The sequence below is a fragment of the Pan troglodytes genome, chromosome 3 (genome assembly GCF_028858775.2).
Source record: "Pan troglodytes isolate AG18354 chromosome 3, NHGRI_mPanTro3-v2.0_pri, whole genome shotgun sequence".
NCBI classification, from domain to species: domain Eukaryota; kingdom Metazoa; phylum Chordata; class Mammalia; order Primates; family Hominidae; genus Pan; species Pan troglodytes.
Window position 1 is genome coordinate 104136678 of NC_072401.2, and position 15748 is coordinate 104152425.

The 15748-nt window shown below is 37.0% G+C and overlaps 1 protein-coding gene across 5 annotated transcripts in view; it reads right to left on the reverse strand.

The window, feature by feature from the left end:
* Positions 1 to 15748, reverse strand: part of MANBA (mannosidase beta) — a 129520-nt gene that overhangs the window by 42781 nt on the left and 70991 nt on the right. For all 5 annotated transcript variants that reach the window (XM_001169005.6, XM_063808980.1, XM_016951932.4 and 2 more), the window contains one exon: positions 15065 to 15175. In XM_001169005.6, coding sequence (XP_001169005.2) covers positions 15065 to 15175 — 111 coding nt within the window. The remainder of the gene's footprint in view (positions 1 to 15064; positions 15176 to 15748) is intronic.

Genomic DNA, 15748 nt, shown 5'->3' on the forward strand with positions numbered 1-15748 from the left:
CAAACATGCATCTTAGAATCAAATGTTATAACTTAAAAACTTTGCAATCTTAATAACACATTACCATAAAATCACTTTGTTTAATGGGTAATTTAATCCTAATTACACATTAAACTCAATGTTTGAGCACGCTCTGGTTTCTTGACTGGAGATGTACATGGTGTTCTAATGGAAGTAGATGCAGCAGGATCACGCACTCTGTGCTATTGGTGCTCTGGAGAGGAAGCAGAGGCTCCATCCTAGTGACAGCCTAGCCAGGTTTTCCCCCAGTTAAGCATGGGCAGCAAGACCCCAGATAGAGAAGCTTTGACATTTTTATCAAAATCTTTATTCTTGCCAGCCATAAATTGGATCAAGTTTATATAAGATTTTATACCAATAAAGCCTAGCCTTAAGCCAAAAGCACACATTTCTCTAACTTAAAAAATCAGTGAATGAATTAGTCAAATTATTTCATGTAATAAAAGTGTCCACCATTCTCCTGCTTCCTGACTCCTGACTTTATTTATATGAAATGACAAAAGATCTCAGAATTAACTTTACAAGAAGATACAGAATATGTCCTGGATAAGGAGGATCTTGACACGCGATGATCACTCCTGCTTCAGGGTTGCAAAATGTCAAGAATGCACAGTGATTTTCAGAGGTGACTTTTAAAACACCATGATGGTGGGTTCCAATATCTAGAACAGTGCATGGTTCTTTAAGTGTGGCCTGGGGACTCCAGGAAGTCCCTTGGAGACTGTCAGTGTGTCCTTGACTTTACTTAGAGTAAAACTAAAACATTATTTGCCTTTATCTCTCTCAGTCTCTGAGTGTCAGTGGAATTTTCCAGAGACTACATGATGTGTGCCTACTTCATCACTCTGACAGCTAATGGAATGTGTGCTGTGTATTCCATTGTGATGTAGCTCTGCGGCAGAGGTTTATGGTATGAAGCAGTGCATTTTCAGAGATTAACTCAGTTTGTTCTCAGTACTTTTACTGTGCTCTTACTATTAATAGCTGTCTTTGATTATTCCTGCTGTAATCTCTGTACCCTCATTGTTGTTCAATAAATTCTTACTTTGAACCCCAAAGTTTCCCTTGCAACCTACACAGGAGCACAAAAGGAGTAGGTACTACTTATTCCTTTGTTTCACAGCAATATTTTTAAGTTTTCAAATAAAAACAAATTTTAATTTTAATTGAAACTCATTTTACACTTTAATAATATTTTATCTTGTTCTAAAAGAAAATTTATTTATAATACTTTTTTCTAATTTAGGGATGAATTGTCAAAATGGGATTAGAAGGCTTACCTTCTCACCAGCCTGGCCAACATGGTGAAATCCTATCTCTACTAAAAATACAAAAATTAGCTGGGTGTGGTGGTGTATGCCCATAATCCCAGCTACTTGGGAGGCTGAGGCAGGAGAATCACTTGAATCCGGGGGGCAGAGTTTGCAGTGAGCCAAGATTATGCCATTGCACTCCAGCCTGGGCTACAGAACAAGACTCCGTCTTGAAAAAAAAAAAGGCTTACCTTCTCAACCTATAACTGCACTATCTGTCTACATCTGAGGATGCTGAAAAAAGTGAAACTGACATATCAGACAGTCTTTTGACTCATGGAAGGGAAGAATCTACTCTAAACAAACTGGGTAAAATTATGAATAAGAAGTGAAATTATGATGAAAGCCACCTTTCTCTTGACTTTATGGATGTTAATAACTTACCTTTTTGTGCGTTATGCAATGGAACATTTAAAAATAATATTTATGGTGCCAGTTAAGTTGTAGTGTCTCATTGAGACAAATCATTCACAGTATGAAGAAAAGAGAATTGAATATTTAAACTTATACATGATAAGCTCATTAAAAGTCAAACAGTGTTTATTACATCTTTTCAAACCAGACATGAAAAAACCCAGTGAAGCATCTTACAGGGTTAGTTATGCACCCCTGGCTGGAGAAGTACACATACTAGCTGAGAGATAGTTGTACTGTTGATATTGCAGAATGCTTACTAGATGAAAAGTTAGTTGAGGAAATAACAGCACTGCCACTTTGCAATGACAGAGTAACTCGTCCAATTAAGAGATTTGACTGCAATATGAAGACTGGCCTGATATCTCATCTGAAATAATCATACTTCTGCTTTACAAATGAGTGAATCTCCAGATGTAGATGGACTTGCCAGTTTGCCTGTATTTGTCTGTTATCAGCACGATAAATCATCAAAAAACTTCTTTTCTGTGAATTTTTGGCAACAATATACAAGAGGTGCTGAAATATTCAAAGTACTAAATAATTTTTTGAATAATATCCTGTAATTACTGTGTTAACATTTGCACTGACATTACAAAAGCAGTGGTGGGTTAACACTGCCGGTGCCTTAGCAGGAATCAAGGCAGTAGCTCCAAACTGCTAGTAGTCGTTACATCTTTCACCTTCATGCATTAGCAGCAGGAAAATGAAAAAAACCAGTTTCACTTAAGACTGTCCTTGATAAAGCAGTAAACATTAATTTCATTAAATCCCAACCCTCAGTATGCATCATTTTAATATCCTGCATTATGAAATGAGCAATATCCATAAAGCACCATTCACAATAGATAGCTGGAGGAAAAGCCTCTGGGCCATTAATAGAGTTGCATGTAAGCTGAATTGGCCTTGTTCACGACACTCCATTTTTACTTGATAGAAGGACTGACAGACAAACGATGGTTATTCAGACTTGGATACCTGGCAGACATTCTCTAGAAAATGAATGGAGTGAGCCTATCATTTCAAGAAAAACAACTAGCAGTATTTGTGGCCAAGGATAAAATTCAAACTTTCAAGTAAAAATTGGGATTAGGGAAAACTTGTATCTACTACCTCACGGTAGTAGATACTACTTAAATACTTAAAAACTTTTTAGATGACATCAGTGGTGATATTAACAAATGTGATATTATAAAAGGAAATGTTTCAACATTTGGAAGATCTGTAACTCTCAAGAAACAAACATTTTCCAATAACCAATGCATTATATTACAATATCACGTAATATGGGTAAAGAATTCACACAAAGTGCAAGATAGACCAATGAATTTTAATGTAACAGAGAACAAAAAGTTTAAGAAACTATCATTTCTTAAAAGAAAACTATCATTGGTTAAAAGAAAATCCACAATTTATCTGAAAAGACTATTTTTTCCCTTTTCCAAGTACATCTGTGTGAGGTCAGATTTCCTTAATCTGTTTCAACCGAAACAACATATTGCAAATTGACTGAAGGCAGATACAGATGAGAATCCCTATGTCTCCTACTAAACAAGACGTTAAAGTGACTTGCTAACATGTAAAACTGTCATTATTTCCACTGGTTTTTTTGGTCAATATATTTTTTATAAAATAAGTCATATATAAAAACAGTCATATGTGCCATGGTTTATTATGGTTATTTAAAATGAATAAGTAAATACTTAATTCTCAGTTTTAATATTTAATATGGTAAATATTGGTACATATAACCCATATAAACAAAAGCATGTTGGGGTTTTCAATAACTTTTGTAAGTATAATGCAGTGCTGAGTCCAGAAAAATTTGAGAATCACTACTGCAGAAAATAGAATTTATTTGTTTCTTAATATACATTAATGCTACAAATTGTATTAACTATACAACATAACACTTTCCAGAATATTTTTCCTTTCTGTGCAAATGTTCTTATAAAAAGACATCTCTCCCTATCCCCCAACTCTTGCAATAACAAGTTATGACTGGGGTGACAATAAACCCAAACCACCTGACAGTGCCTCAGAGGTGAAGTAGTAATTACCAGCCACCTTTCCCTCTGGGCATTCTTTCACAAGTGAAAGCCTCCCGCTTCTATGATAAGTGTCAGTAATTTTCCACGTCCTCTGGCAGTCTTGATAGTCACATAAAAGCCTTCTTCTACAACAGGTATTTTACTTCAGAGAAAATAATGGGTTCTAAAAGATTTCTTGAAAAGACCCTTGAGTAACACATATTTGCATCCAAAGTAAATATATAATCTTCATATGAGACTAAAATTTTTTAAACAGTCCAACAAAGCAAATTATTGTCTAACAGTAGGAAAAAGGTATAAATACCTAAGAAACCAAAAAATGTGTAAGTCAGGCAGTTAGAAAATTAAAAATTTTAACTTCTAAATTTTTATCTATTTTTGAAGTTTCTATTCCTCACTAGATCAGTGTTTTTACTAGCTTCAAAAAGATTTCATTTTCAAAATAGAAGGATTAACTTTAAAAGTGCAGGATAGTTGAATGCATTCTTTCAAACAAGAATTAAGGATATCTGAACTAAAGGGCCTAAGAGGTACGTGACTGATAAATACGGTACTCCTCAAATTTCTTTCTCTGGCAGACCAAACAGATGATATGTAATGAATCATTGATTCACAAACCCAAGGCTGCTTCTCAGCTGTTTGTATCAGATACTTAAAAAGCTGTAATAGCATCACTAGATTTTCAAAAGGGCAATTTTCTTCTTAAAAAGAAACCCACTTATTTCTAAACATTGTCAAATGTCAAACCTGCTAAAATCCTTTTACATGTATTTTAAGAGACAACAAAACACTGCATTTCTGTCTTTGTTCTGAAAGTGCTCCAGCATGTAAAAGTATTGAGAAAACAAGCTCTGGGTCTCCACAAATAGCTCTTGTCAAACAGGTCTGTGCAGGATGACACAAGAGACATTCTTTGTCGTGCCCTTGCAATTTGCAGACAGCACAACCAGAAGTTAACAGATTAACATTGACATCGGCACAGTTATGCATCCTTGTAGCCAGATGTGTATCTAGTATATCTGACACCAGATAGGATCACTTTTTAAGACCTCCTCTTCCATATGATAAAGTTATTTTCAATAGAAGTAATGAAATGAAATGAATAATGATAATGTCCAGAAAAGAATGTAGACATTAAAAATTTTCTTTCCCTGAACTTTGTATAATCATGCCAGTTTTTTAAAAAAGTAAAACAAATATTAGCGTACAAAAAAGGAAAAGTTAATAGATTCAAGTTTTGATTATATTAATATATTTAATAAAATTATAAACAAAGGGAATAACATATATAATGGTGTGCTATAGTAAGAAATAATAATATTTGCTATTTTCAGCCTTACCTTCTAAAAATCTGTCAACAACTTTCTCAAAATTGATCTTCTTTGGACATACATGTTCAAAAAAGGGTATAGCCAGCTCTTTTGATTTATTTGTCATAGCTGATGGAAAAACACCTTTTATTAATTTTAACTCAGAAATGTTCTTCCAGATGAGGCCAGAGATATGCAAATATTTTAGAAAAGTATTAAACATAATAAGTTTGGTAGAGATTCATAATAATCCCACATCACATTAAACTCCAAAAAAATGCAGTCATATCCATGCCTTTGTTCTTTTGACTTTCATTCAAACAACTTACAAATGCCTCTGAGGTATAAAAAAAAAATCCCACTTCTCAAGTATTTCTTCTGTAAAATCAGAGAAAATGGCTAAATGATTGTGAACACAGATACTATTTGATTAATTGCTGTAGAACAAGTGTCCAGTTCTCAGGGACAACAATTGGGGCGTTTGGCATTGCTACGTGGATTTCTCTGAGCAATGGAAAACCAGCAACTCTTTGTTGTTTCTCCTGGCACTCTCCTTCAAAATTTGATTCTTTTTTCTATGTAAATGTTGATTTCCTTATATTTTGTTGTTGCACAGTAAATAGGCTTCACCAAAATTTCTGTGCACTTATCTTCAAAGAAGAATTTTAAAGTTTGGTATTTCACTGTACATTGTTCAAGATGGAGTCTATTTGCAAATATTTTTGTATCTGATTAATGTCATCTAAAACTATACCAGAAAAAAGATAATTCCAGAGAGAAAACCGCACACAGCAGAGAGAAATGTCTGAGCTGATTCACGTGTCCACATTTTCTTTGGATTACATGGTACTTCAGAGTTGAGATTAACTTTTCAAAATTTTTCTACTGTGGCCCAGCTTCATAATGAACCTTCCATCTTGTCTAGGAAAGCTTTTCTGCAGCTTTTCCCATCAATGAGGTGAGATGAGAAAGAATGAATACAATTTGTCCAAAGTTCTAAAAAAAAAAAATCACACAGGAAAAAAAAAGTTTCCAAAAAAGCAAATTCCACAAGGCTCAGAGAATAATTTCCAAGAGGCTGAAATAAAATTTTGGATTAATTTCTTTGATTTTTGCATGAACTCCACAGTGAATACTGGCCACATATGCAGCATCTTTTATCCTGGCCCATAGCAGAGGTTTATGAAATAATAATCCCATTCCTTGAAGCTATTTTCTGTGCATTCTGCAGCAGGTGTTCTGGAAATATGAGAATGACTCCTTTATCTCCATTCTACTACCTTCTCTATGACCAGTTCACACGTTTGATCTCTGTTTCCAGAAAGGTAAGAATGACTTCTTTATTTCCACTCTGCCACCTTCAATATAGGCCTGTCTGACCAATTCACACATTTGATCTCTGTTTAAAGTATCCAGAGTGCTGTCAAAAAGAATTCCAGCCAGGCAGTGGCTCATGCCTATAACCTCAACACTTTGGGAGGCTGAAGTGGGAGGATTGCTTGAGGACAGGGGTGTGAGACCAGCCTGGGCAACATGGCAGGCTGTGTTGCAACACCCACTTACTGTCTGCACCTAAGGCTAACTGCTCCCCATCTCTAGAAAAATAAAATAGGCAAGGCATGGTAGCATGTGCCTGTAGTAGTCCTAGCTACTCAGGAGGATAAGGTAGGAGGATCACTGGGGCCCAGAAGTTCAAAGCTGCAGTGAGCTATGAGCAGCCTGGGTGACAGAGTGAGCCCCTGTCTCTAAAAAGAACAAAATAATAATAATAATTCTAAAGTGTTTTTTTCAGTATCTGCCACCCCCTACTAAAGCATACCACTGATGTCATGTTTTACTTTGACTCTTTCTTTAGTTTTAAAACAACAAATTTAAAAGAATAAATTTCAATTCTAAAGACACTATTAAAATTAGTAGAATATACTTCATACATGAACTAAAATATGCACTTACCAAGCAAAATATTACACATTACACCTCAGAGTCCATAGCTTTCTCAACTGTAAATTTAAAGCATAAAAATAACTCCAAGAGATCACATCGAATTGAAGTAACTTATGTTGAGTTTCTCCTTTTTTATAATCACTGTGCTATTGTTGTTTATTTCTAATCTGCAATGCTTTTAAATGCAGGCATGTATAGGACAGGGAATGGAGGCACAAACTGTGTTCAAAACAAGCTCATACAATTCCAAACTGTTATAAATTTGCTGTCAAAATGACTGTATGAAGCTGAATCTTCATGTATCCGGGAATGACTGTATAACTAAGAGTACTCCAGGCCAGGTGCAGTGGCTCACGCCTGTAATCCTAGCACTTTGGGAGGCAGAAGCGGGTGGATCACCTGAGGTCGGGAGTTTGAGACTAGCCTGACCAACATGGAGAAACCCCCATCTCTACTAAAAATACAAAAATTAGCCGGGCATGGTGGTGCGTGCCTGCAATCCCAGCTACTCAGGAGGCTGAGGCAGAATAATCGCTTGAACCTGGGAGGCAGAAGTTGCGGTGAGCCGAGATCACGCCATTGCACTCCAGCCTAGGTAAAAAAAGACAACTCTGTCTCAAAAAAAAAAAAAAAAAAAAAAAAAAAAAGTACTCCAAATTAACTTTCATGTAGAATATAATGTCTATTAGAGGACTGGTAATAAAAATGTGCCAAATCTAAGCATACATGTATATTATTAACATTCAAGAGTAACCAAACACATAGTTAAAACTTTAGACCAACATATGATTGGTGGAGGGGGAGGGTAGGAGAAGTATTCTATCACTGGCATTATTTATTAATAGGATTGCCAGTATATAGTAATAATGAAAAACAGGCCAATCTATAGTCTACACACAATTCACCCACTTACTGTCTGCACCTAGGGCTAACTGCTCCCAAGGCCCACCTGGAGAAGTCACTGCCTATAGCCATCTTGGAAATATTTAATAAAACTTCTGACAAGAATAAGGCCAAAAGGACAGTGTACTGGGTTGAACACTGTCCCCCTAAAATTCATGTCCACCCAAAAATACAACCTTATTTGGAAATAAAGTCTTCACAAATATATTTAGTTTAGTTAAAATGAGGTCATACTGGGCCCTAACCCAATGGCTGGTGTAGTTATAAGAAAAGGAAACAAGAGACACACACAAGGAGAAAGCTATATGATGGTGGAGACAGAGATCAGAGTGATGCATCTACAAGCCAAGGATTGCCAGCAATGATGAGAAGCTGGAAGGGGCAAGGAAGAATTCTTTCCCAGAGCCTTCGGAAGGAACACAGCTCTGCCGACACCTTGATTTTGGACTCCAGCCTCCAAGACTGTGAGAAAATAAATTTTAAGATACTCAGTTTATAGTAATTTGTAATAATAGACCTAGAAACCTAATACAGAAAGAGACACACTTCATAATCTCTGTGCCCTCTCAATACAAAAATACACCTTGATTATTCCTAATTCCATATTCTTTGGCTATGTACTTTTAAGGTCTTTAGAGAGCCAAGAGTAGCACTTAGAAAAAATTCCACTAGTATTATGTTGGTTTTTTGCCCTGTGCAATTTGCAAAGATGAAGACAGGAATTTAAGAAACAAAGAACAAAGTGACATTAAAAAAGAAAAAAAAAACTGAAAAAGAAAAAAAAATCCCAATTGTTTTTCTAATTGGAGTAGCCATGGACAATCATTCACCTCCTCTGGCTTGGGAACTATGAAATACAAGTTTTAATTGATTGTAGAGTACTTATTATTACATCTATTTTCCTACAATAATTTAATTGGAGAATCTTGATCCCAGGAGCAAACGTACACAGCAACAGCCTTCTGCTGCTTTTAGCAAAACGATACCTTATACATAGAATACTTGGGAAATTCTTATAAAATAAATTAGGTGTAAGAGAAATATCAACTAATTGGTTTCCTGTTTTTCCATAAAGGCAAGCCATAATAAGCATTCAAAAATATGTATTAGTTCATTAAAACACGTTACCTAGTCAATTCAGTACAATCAATTAGTAGGATAAAAACACTCAGTTAACCTGGGCAGAAAATGGCAAAAACTGATTGGTCAGATTTTTTATTCCATTTACCCAGAGTATCCTCTACCATTCCCACTTATAGACAAAACTTTTTCTTTTGTTAAAAAATCAATTTGGTTTCCCAAACTGATAAAGCTAACTCTCCCAGACTCACATTCTAAGGTCCCTCAGGCAATGATTTATTTGGCAGAATTTATGATATCCCAACATTTATTTTTTATTTTGTTATTTATTAATGTTTAAATTGCCTGTTGATATTTTCCCTATATTACCTCCCTTCTTGCTTAAACCATTTGCCCCAATGTCACTCAACATAAGAAAATTCTCAGTCATCAAGATATTCTGCCATGTTCACAAAGAAATGTAGTCGGCCCTTTCCTCTCTCTCAAGTGTCTGCATTCTTTTCATGATTCCATACATTTCTGCTGTATGGGCTGCATTCAAAATCTGTAACTTCCCCAGGACCTTTTGTCTGAGTCAGATATGCTGCTGTCTCCTGATATACTCAGTTAAAAAAAAAAAAAAAATCCTAAACACGTTTCTAAGCTCAGTAGAAGGGGAGAGGCATGAAACAAAGATATAAAACTAAAGCAAGATGGATTTCAATGAGGTATATTTAAAACAGAATTATTTTTGCATAAAGCAAGCCCAGGGTAACAATAAACAAGAGCAATAGAGGTGAAATAAGGAGGGGCTGGTGATGAGAAAACAGTGTTCAATGTCCTGTCTGACACAGTACCAAGTGCTGGCGAGCATGAGGAGCCTAGGCAAGTCTCATATAACCACTTTGGATGGCAGTTTAGCATAATCTACAAAGCTGAACTCATGCATCCTCCATAATCATGCCATTCCACTCCCAGCAGACATGCCGTTGGGGGCATATGTGCTCCGAGTGTTATATCAGTAACGTTCACAGCAGCATTACTTGGAAGAGCCAAAACTGGCAACTACTCAAATTGCAACAGCAAAATGTGTAGTATAATAAAATTTTATACAACTTAAATAGACAAACTTACAGTTACACAGAACAATAAACAGCAGTCCCCCCTTATCTGCAGGGGATACGCTCCAAGACCCCCAGTAGGTGCCTGAAACTGCAGATAGTACCGAACCCCATATATACTATGACTTTTTCCGTCTGATAAAGGAGAAGGCTGCTGAGCGACTAACAGGTGGATAATGTATACAGCAAGGATATGCTCAACAAAGCGATGATTCATGTCCTGGACAAGACAGGGCAGGACAGCACGAGATGCCATCATGCTACACAGAACAGTGAGCAATTTAAAACTCATGAATTGCTTATTTCTGGAGTTTTCCATTTACTATTTTCAGACCACAGTTGACCATGGGTAACTGAAACCACAGATAAGGAGGCACTACTGTACCTAAATGTCAAAAACATAATGCTGAGCCAAATTAGCCACACACTAAAAAATACATGCTATATGGTTCCATGTACATAAAATTCAAAAAGAGACAAAAGTAACCTAGTGATGGATGTCAGGATAGTGGATCTTTGGGAAGGAAACAGGGGTCATTACTGGGGAGGCTCGCAGAAGGGAGGGGAGAGTTTGAGGTGTGAAGTGCTAGTAATTAATGTTCTGTTTCTTGAACATGTTGACAGTTACCTGAGTGTTCATTTTCTCATAATTCATTAAGCTTTTCACTTATGGCTTGTGTATTTTTCTGTATGTGTTATATTTCACAATACATAAAAAATAAAATGTTGTTTGACCAAAACTCCCTAGCTTTCTTTCTCAGGCTTACTTTTTCACCCTAAAACTCCACTGACAAAAGTGTTTGCAAGTCTTATAGAAAGAAAATATACTTTAAATGGTCCTAGAGACCTTCAAAATTACCTCCATCCTCAAGCTGCATCCTTTCCTCCCATGTGTTATCTTTCACCACTATTACAACGAAAACAGAGCCCCCCATCCCAAAGTGAATCCATCCTCTTCTTATCTCCTACGTCCCAGAGACCTTGCCCTCTCAACTACCTCCCTGCTTTCTAACTCTTTTTAGTCTTTCCCTCGCTACTGGCCCCTTTCCATCAGGATTTTGCTGTTGTTTTCCATTCTCTTAATGGTATCCTTTTCTATGTTGAAATCATTGCAAACTTGTAATAAAGTTACAACAATAATACAAAGAACTCCTATATATAATACAAAGAATCCAGAGACCCCCCCATTCAAATTTTCATCAGTTGCCCCAATAACATTATGACAAAAAAGATCACTGCACTGCACCCAGTTCGTACATAGTCTCTTCCACTGTAGGACAGTTCCTCAATCTTTCCTTGACATTTTTGAAGATTATAGTAGATTGAAGACTGAAGACTGAAGGCCCTTGTGTCCTTTCAATGTGTCACATTATTATTGAGTACCTCCTTACTTCCTGGAACAGCAAGATATTTCAGGCTCCAGCTCGAGAATCAGTCATTTCTCCAAAGAGCCCTGATTGCTTTCAGCACAGAGTGGTATTCCACATCAAGATATGGATCCTAAATCCACTCACTGCTACTAGAGAGCCACTCTTCCCAGGCGCTCTGAGAAAGGATTAGGAAATGTGTGAAAAGAGCTAGGAAATGTGTGTGTGTGTGTGTGTCTACCCACACATACACATGCATTTACAAAGACATTTATTTCTCTGTCTACACATACTGAAAATCATAACTTCATACTATTAGCTCCAATTTGAATCCACTGTAGCTTTCCCCCCTTCTATGTTGATACCACCTTTCTCCATTCATGAAAAGGCTGGCTTCCACCACTTCAATATATTTACTTATTTGTTCAGTTGCCTATGTGAAGCCAATCTGATCCCAACTGGCCACCATTACCACCTGGTCTAAGCATAGTTTCCAATCAGACACTTTCAGAAGAGTTGCCTATATTCACCGTCTTTACTTCCATACCTTGAGTCATTCCTCAGCCCACTACAATTTGATTTCCATGCTGATCAAGGTGACCAGTAATCTCCTTGCCACCAAATCTAAAGAATCTTTCTCAATTCTTTTCTAACTTGAACTCCCTTGCAGCATTCAACACTCTGAACATTCTTTGCTTCTTAAAACACTCTTTCCCTCTGGTTTCTGTGACTCCCCACTCAAATTGGTTTTCCCTCCACCTCGTCAACCATTCCTTCTTAGATTCTTCTACTGGCTTCTCCCCAAACCCCAACCTTACTAATTATGACTGCCTGGGGTTCTGTCCTAGCTCTTTTCTCTGTGCCATCCCTGAGGTATTTCATCCGCTACCATGGCTACAATTATCTACATTCTGCTAACTTACACATCTATATCCTTAACCCACATGCAATCCCTAAGCTTAAGATCTATCTAATGAAACACCTATCAAATATTATTCCTTGGGTGTCTCTCAATCACCCCACACAAAACACATCTAACACTGAAATAATTTCCACCCAACCCTTTCCCCCAAACCTTCTCTTCTTTCTGAGTAATGTAACTCAATGAACAGAGTTGCCCTGCCTGTTCAGAGGCTGCCTGTTCAGCAGCCCAAACCAGCAGCTGAGGAACCATTCTTAACTCCTTCTTTTTTCCCACCCCCACATCATCAAGCCTGCTGAGGTTATATCCTAAATCTCTTTCAGATTTATTTTCTCAGCAGTTCTGTAGACCAACCAATCCTCATTTTTTGTCTGAATCACCACCACAGTCTTCTAACTGGTCCCCTACTCTTGCCATTCTTCCAATCTGATCTACACAATCTTTGTAAAATATGCATATAATCCTTACCCCCTCCTTAAAATCCTTCCAAGAATCCTGGCAGCACTCAGGACAGTGCTTCTTCCTTCACGTGGCTCACTAGGCCCTGCAGGACCTTGTCCTAGCTACTTTTACAACACCATCTCTTGTTCTTCAACTTCAAACTCAACCACAACTGCATTGAAATTTCTTTCACTTCTGCAAACACACAACATCCTTTCTAGTCCTTGGGCCTTCACGTTCTTTTCCCTCCGCCTCTTTGCTACATTACTTGGCCAAATTCTACTTATCCCTCAGGACACAGGCTCTGGGAATCTTCCCAGAATGCCCCTGCTCTGCACTTCCATGGCACTCTCTACATCTCTAGAGTGCTAATATATTCCAATGGCTCATTTAATGATTGAACTTCCCAATCAGATCATTAGTTCTACTAAGGTCTCAGAGAGAAACAGAAACAGTGTCTTAGTCACAGCTCTATCACCAGCACCTAGCAAAATAGCCAAAACACAGTAGGTGTGCCCTAAGTATTTACTGAATGAATCAGCCTCAAAAATAGCAACTCTACGGCAGCCACAGCCAAAGAGCACATTTCACACACATGCATTAACTCAAGGTGTGGGGCAGTTAAACATCCTCCTTCACTCCTGTTGCTGCTCGGTTCAAAGGCTGGCATCTTTATGTGTAATGAACAATAATACAGTCATATTAGCCTGAATGTAAAAGAATTATTTCCCTTAGAAAAAGACAGAAGTTCCTCTTCTTTCTCTGTAGTAAGTTGGAATGACTCATTATTTTTTACATTTTCATGAAAACAACACACAACAAACTCACTGTGTGAGACAGCACACATCCTCTCAGCCAAGAGGGGTACGATAAGAGTGAATGCTTTGGCCCTTAAGACGGGTCCAGGATGTTCTCCCTGTACATAACTCTGTGCATGTGTGCGTGCGTGCGCACACACACACACACACACATACACTCTCTTCCCCTCTCACACACACATACACACTCTCCCCTCCCCCCTTACACACACACACACACACACACATTCACAGTGTCTCAGAAAATACACAGCATGATTGAACAAAAGAAAAACAGAAAATGTACTCCTGAAGGACATATCTCCATCCTCAGCATGTTGTCTGGCCCACAGGAGAGGAAATACCAAATGTAAGAGGTGACACCAGCCAACTGTAAACACCGAAGCTGGTGTCTGGGAGAGGAGGAGATCTTTGAAGATGGTTAATACCATTTCTACTAACTATATGCCATGACTCTTATAAGCCAGATCCAAGCCATCTCGTTCTTATTGTCCCTATTTTACATATTTTGAGATTAAGTAAGTAGCCTATAGCTAATAAATAACAAAGTGCAGTTCTTTCCAATTCCTAGTGCTATATCCTAAAATGGGTAAAACTGAAAAATCAGAAAACACCAGTAGAAGCACCTTATTCAGAAAAATGAAGAAGAATGTCAGAGGAAATAAATAAAAGTTAAAAATGGTTGGTTCTGGGGAGTAGGAAGTAAGAATAGGAAGTGATGGGCAAGAGGTCTTATTTTTCATATAAACTTACTAGTAATATTTGAGTTTTAAAATTACACATGTATTATTTTGATATAAGGTACAATTTTAAATCATAGCAGGAGACTACTTATTGACAAAATAATATCTAAAGTATGATCCATTTAAAAATATAAGGCCGGGCGCAGTGGCTCACGCCTGTAATCCCAGCACTCTGGGAGGCCAAGGCAGTAGATCACTTAATATCAGGAATTCAAGACCAGCCTGGTCAACATGGTGAAACCCCATCTCTACAAAAAATACAAAAGTTAGCTGGGCGTGGTGGCGGGTGCCTGTAATCCCAGCTACTTGGGAGACTGAGGCAGGAGAATTGCTTGAACCCAGGAGGTGGAGGTTGCAGTGAGCCAAGATTGCACCATTGCACTCCAGCCTGAGTGACAGAGCAAGACTCTGTCTCAAAAAAAAATATATATATATATATATATGTGTGTGTGTATATATATGTATGTATATATACACACATAGAGAGAGAAGCTTTTGAATGCTGTTACTAAAGATGATCTCTGATGGGTGGGGACACAAGAGTTTTGACGGTTTCTTCTTTTCCCATGAAGATCTGTATTACTATTTTTAAAAGAAATAAAATTATTTCACAAAATATTTTAAATTACTTACTTACCTTAGCTGATTTTTCAATATTTAAGCCTCCATCCAGTTCAAAAAGAACAGTCATGTTGTACCCAGTCTGGTTTCCATGTCCATGAGGCCACCAAGTTTCTACAGTAATATTCTTTTAAGAAAATTAAAAAGTCACTCTAATATGTCATATTTTCAGCAAAAAAGGCTCAAAGCATTACATCAATTTCTCAAATAGTCAAGTACAAAACTCTAGGTTCTAAAACAATGTAAGTCTCCCTACCTATATTATGCCCAATCAGACCAATTCATTGATAATATTTAAAAATCAGCATGCTGGGAATCTAGCATGGATCAATACATCAAAAGCAAAAGGAAAGAACAGAATAACATGAGTGTTCAGAAAAACAACTCTCCCTATCCCTAACACCGAGCTTACATTTATTCCACATTCTTAACACTTAAAATGGGACTCTGAAGTTGACTCTTCTTTCAAGCCAAAAACTAAAAATCATTTTGAGTTCTTACTTTATCTCAACAGCTACTGAATGTTATTTTGCTCCACCTTTTTCAGTACACAATTATCAATTAGAGGAATAGAAAAAAGAAAAAGAAAAGATAAAAATAATCCGTTCTACCTTGATATATGAAAGATCATGAGTTTAGAATTAAAATTATGCATGTAGAATAAGTATCAATAATCAAAATAATTGACAAGTATCAAAAA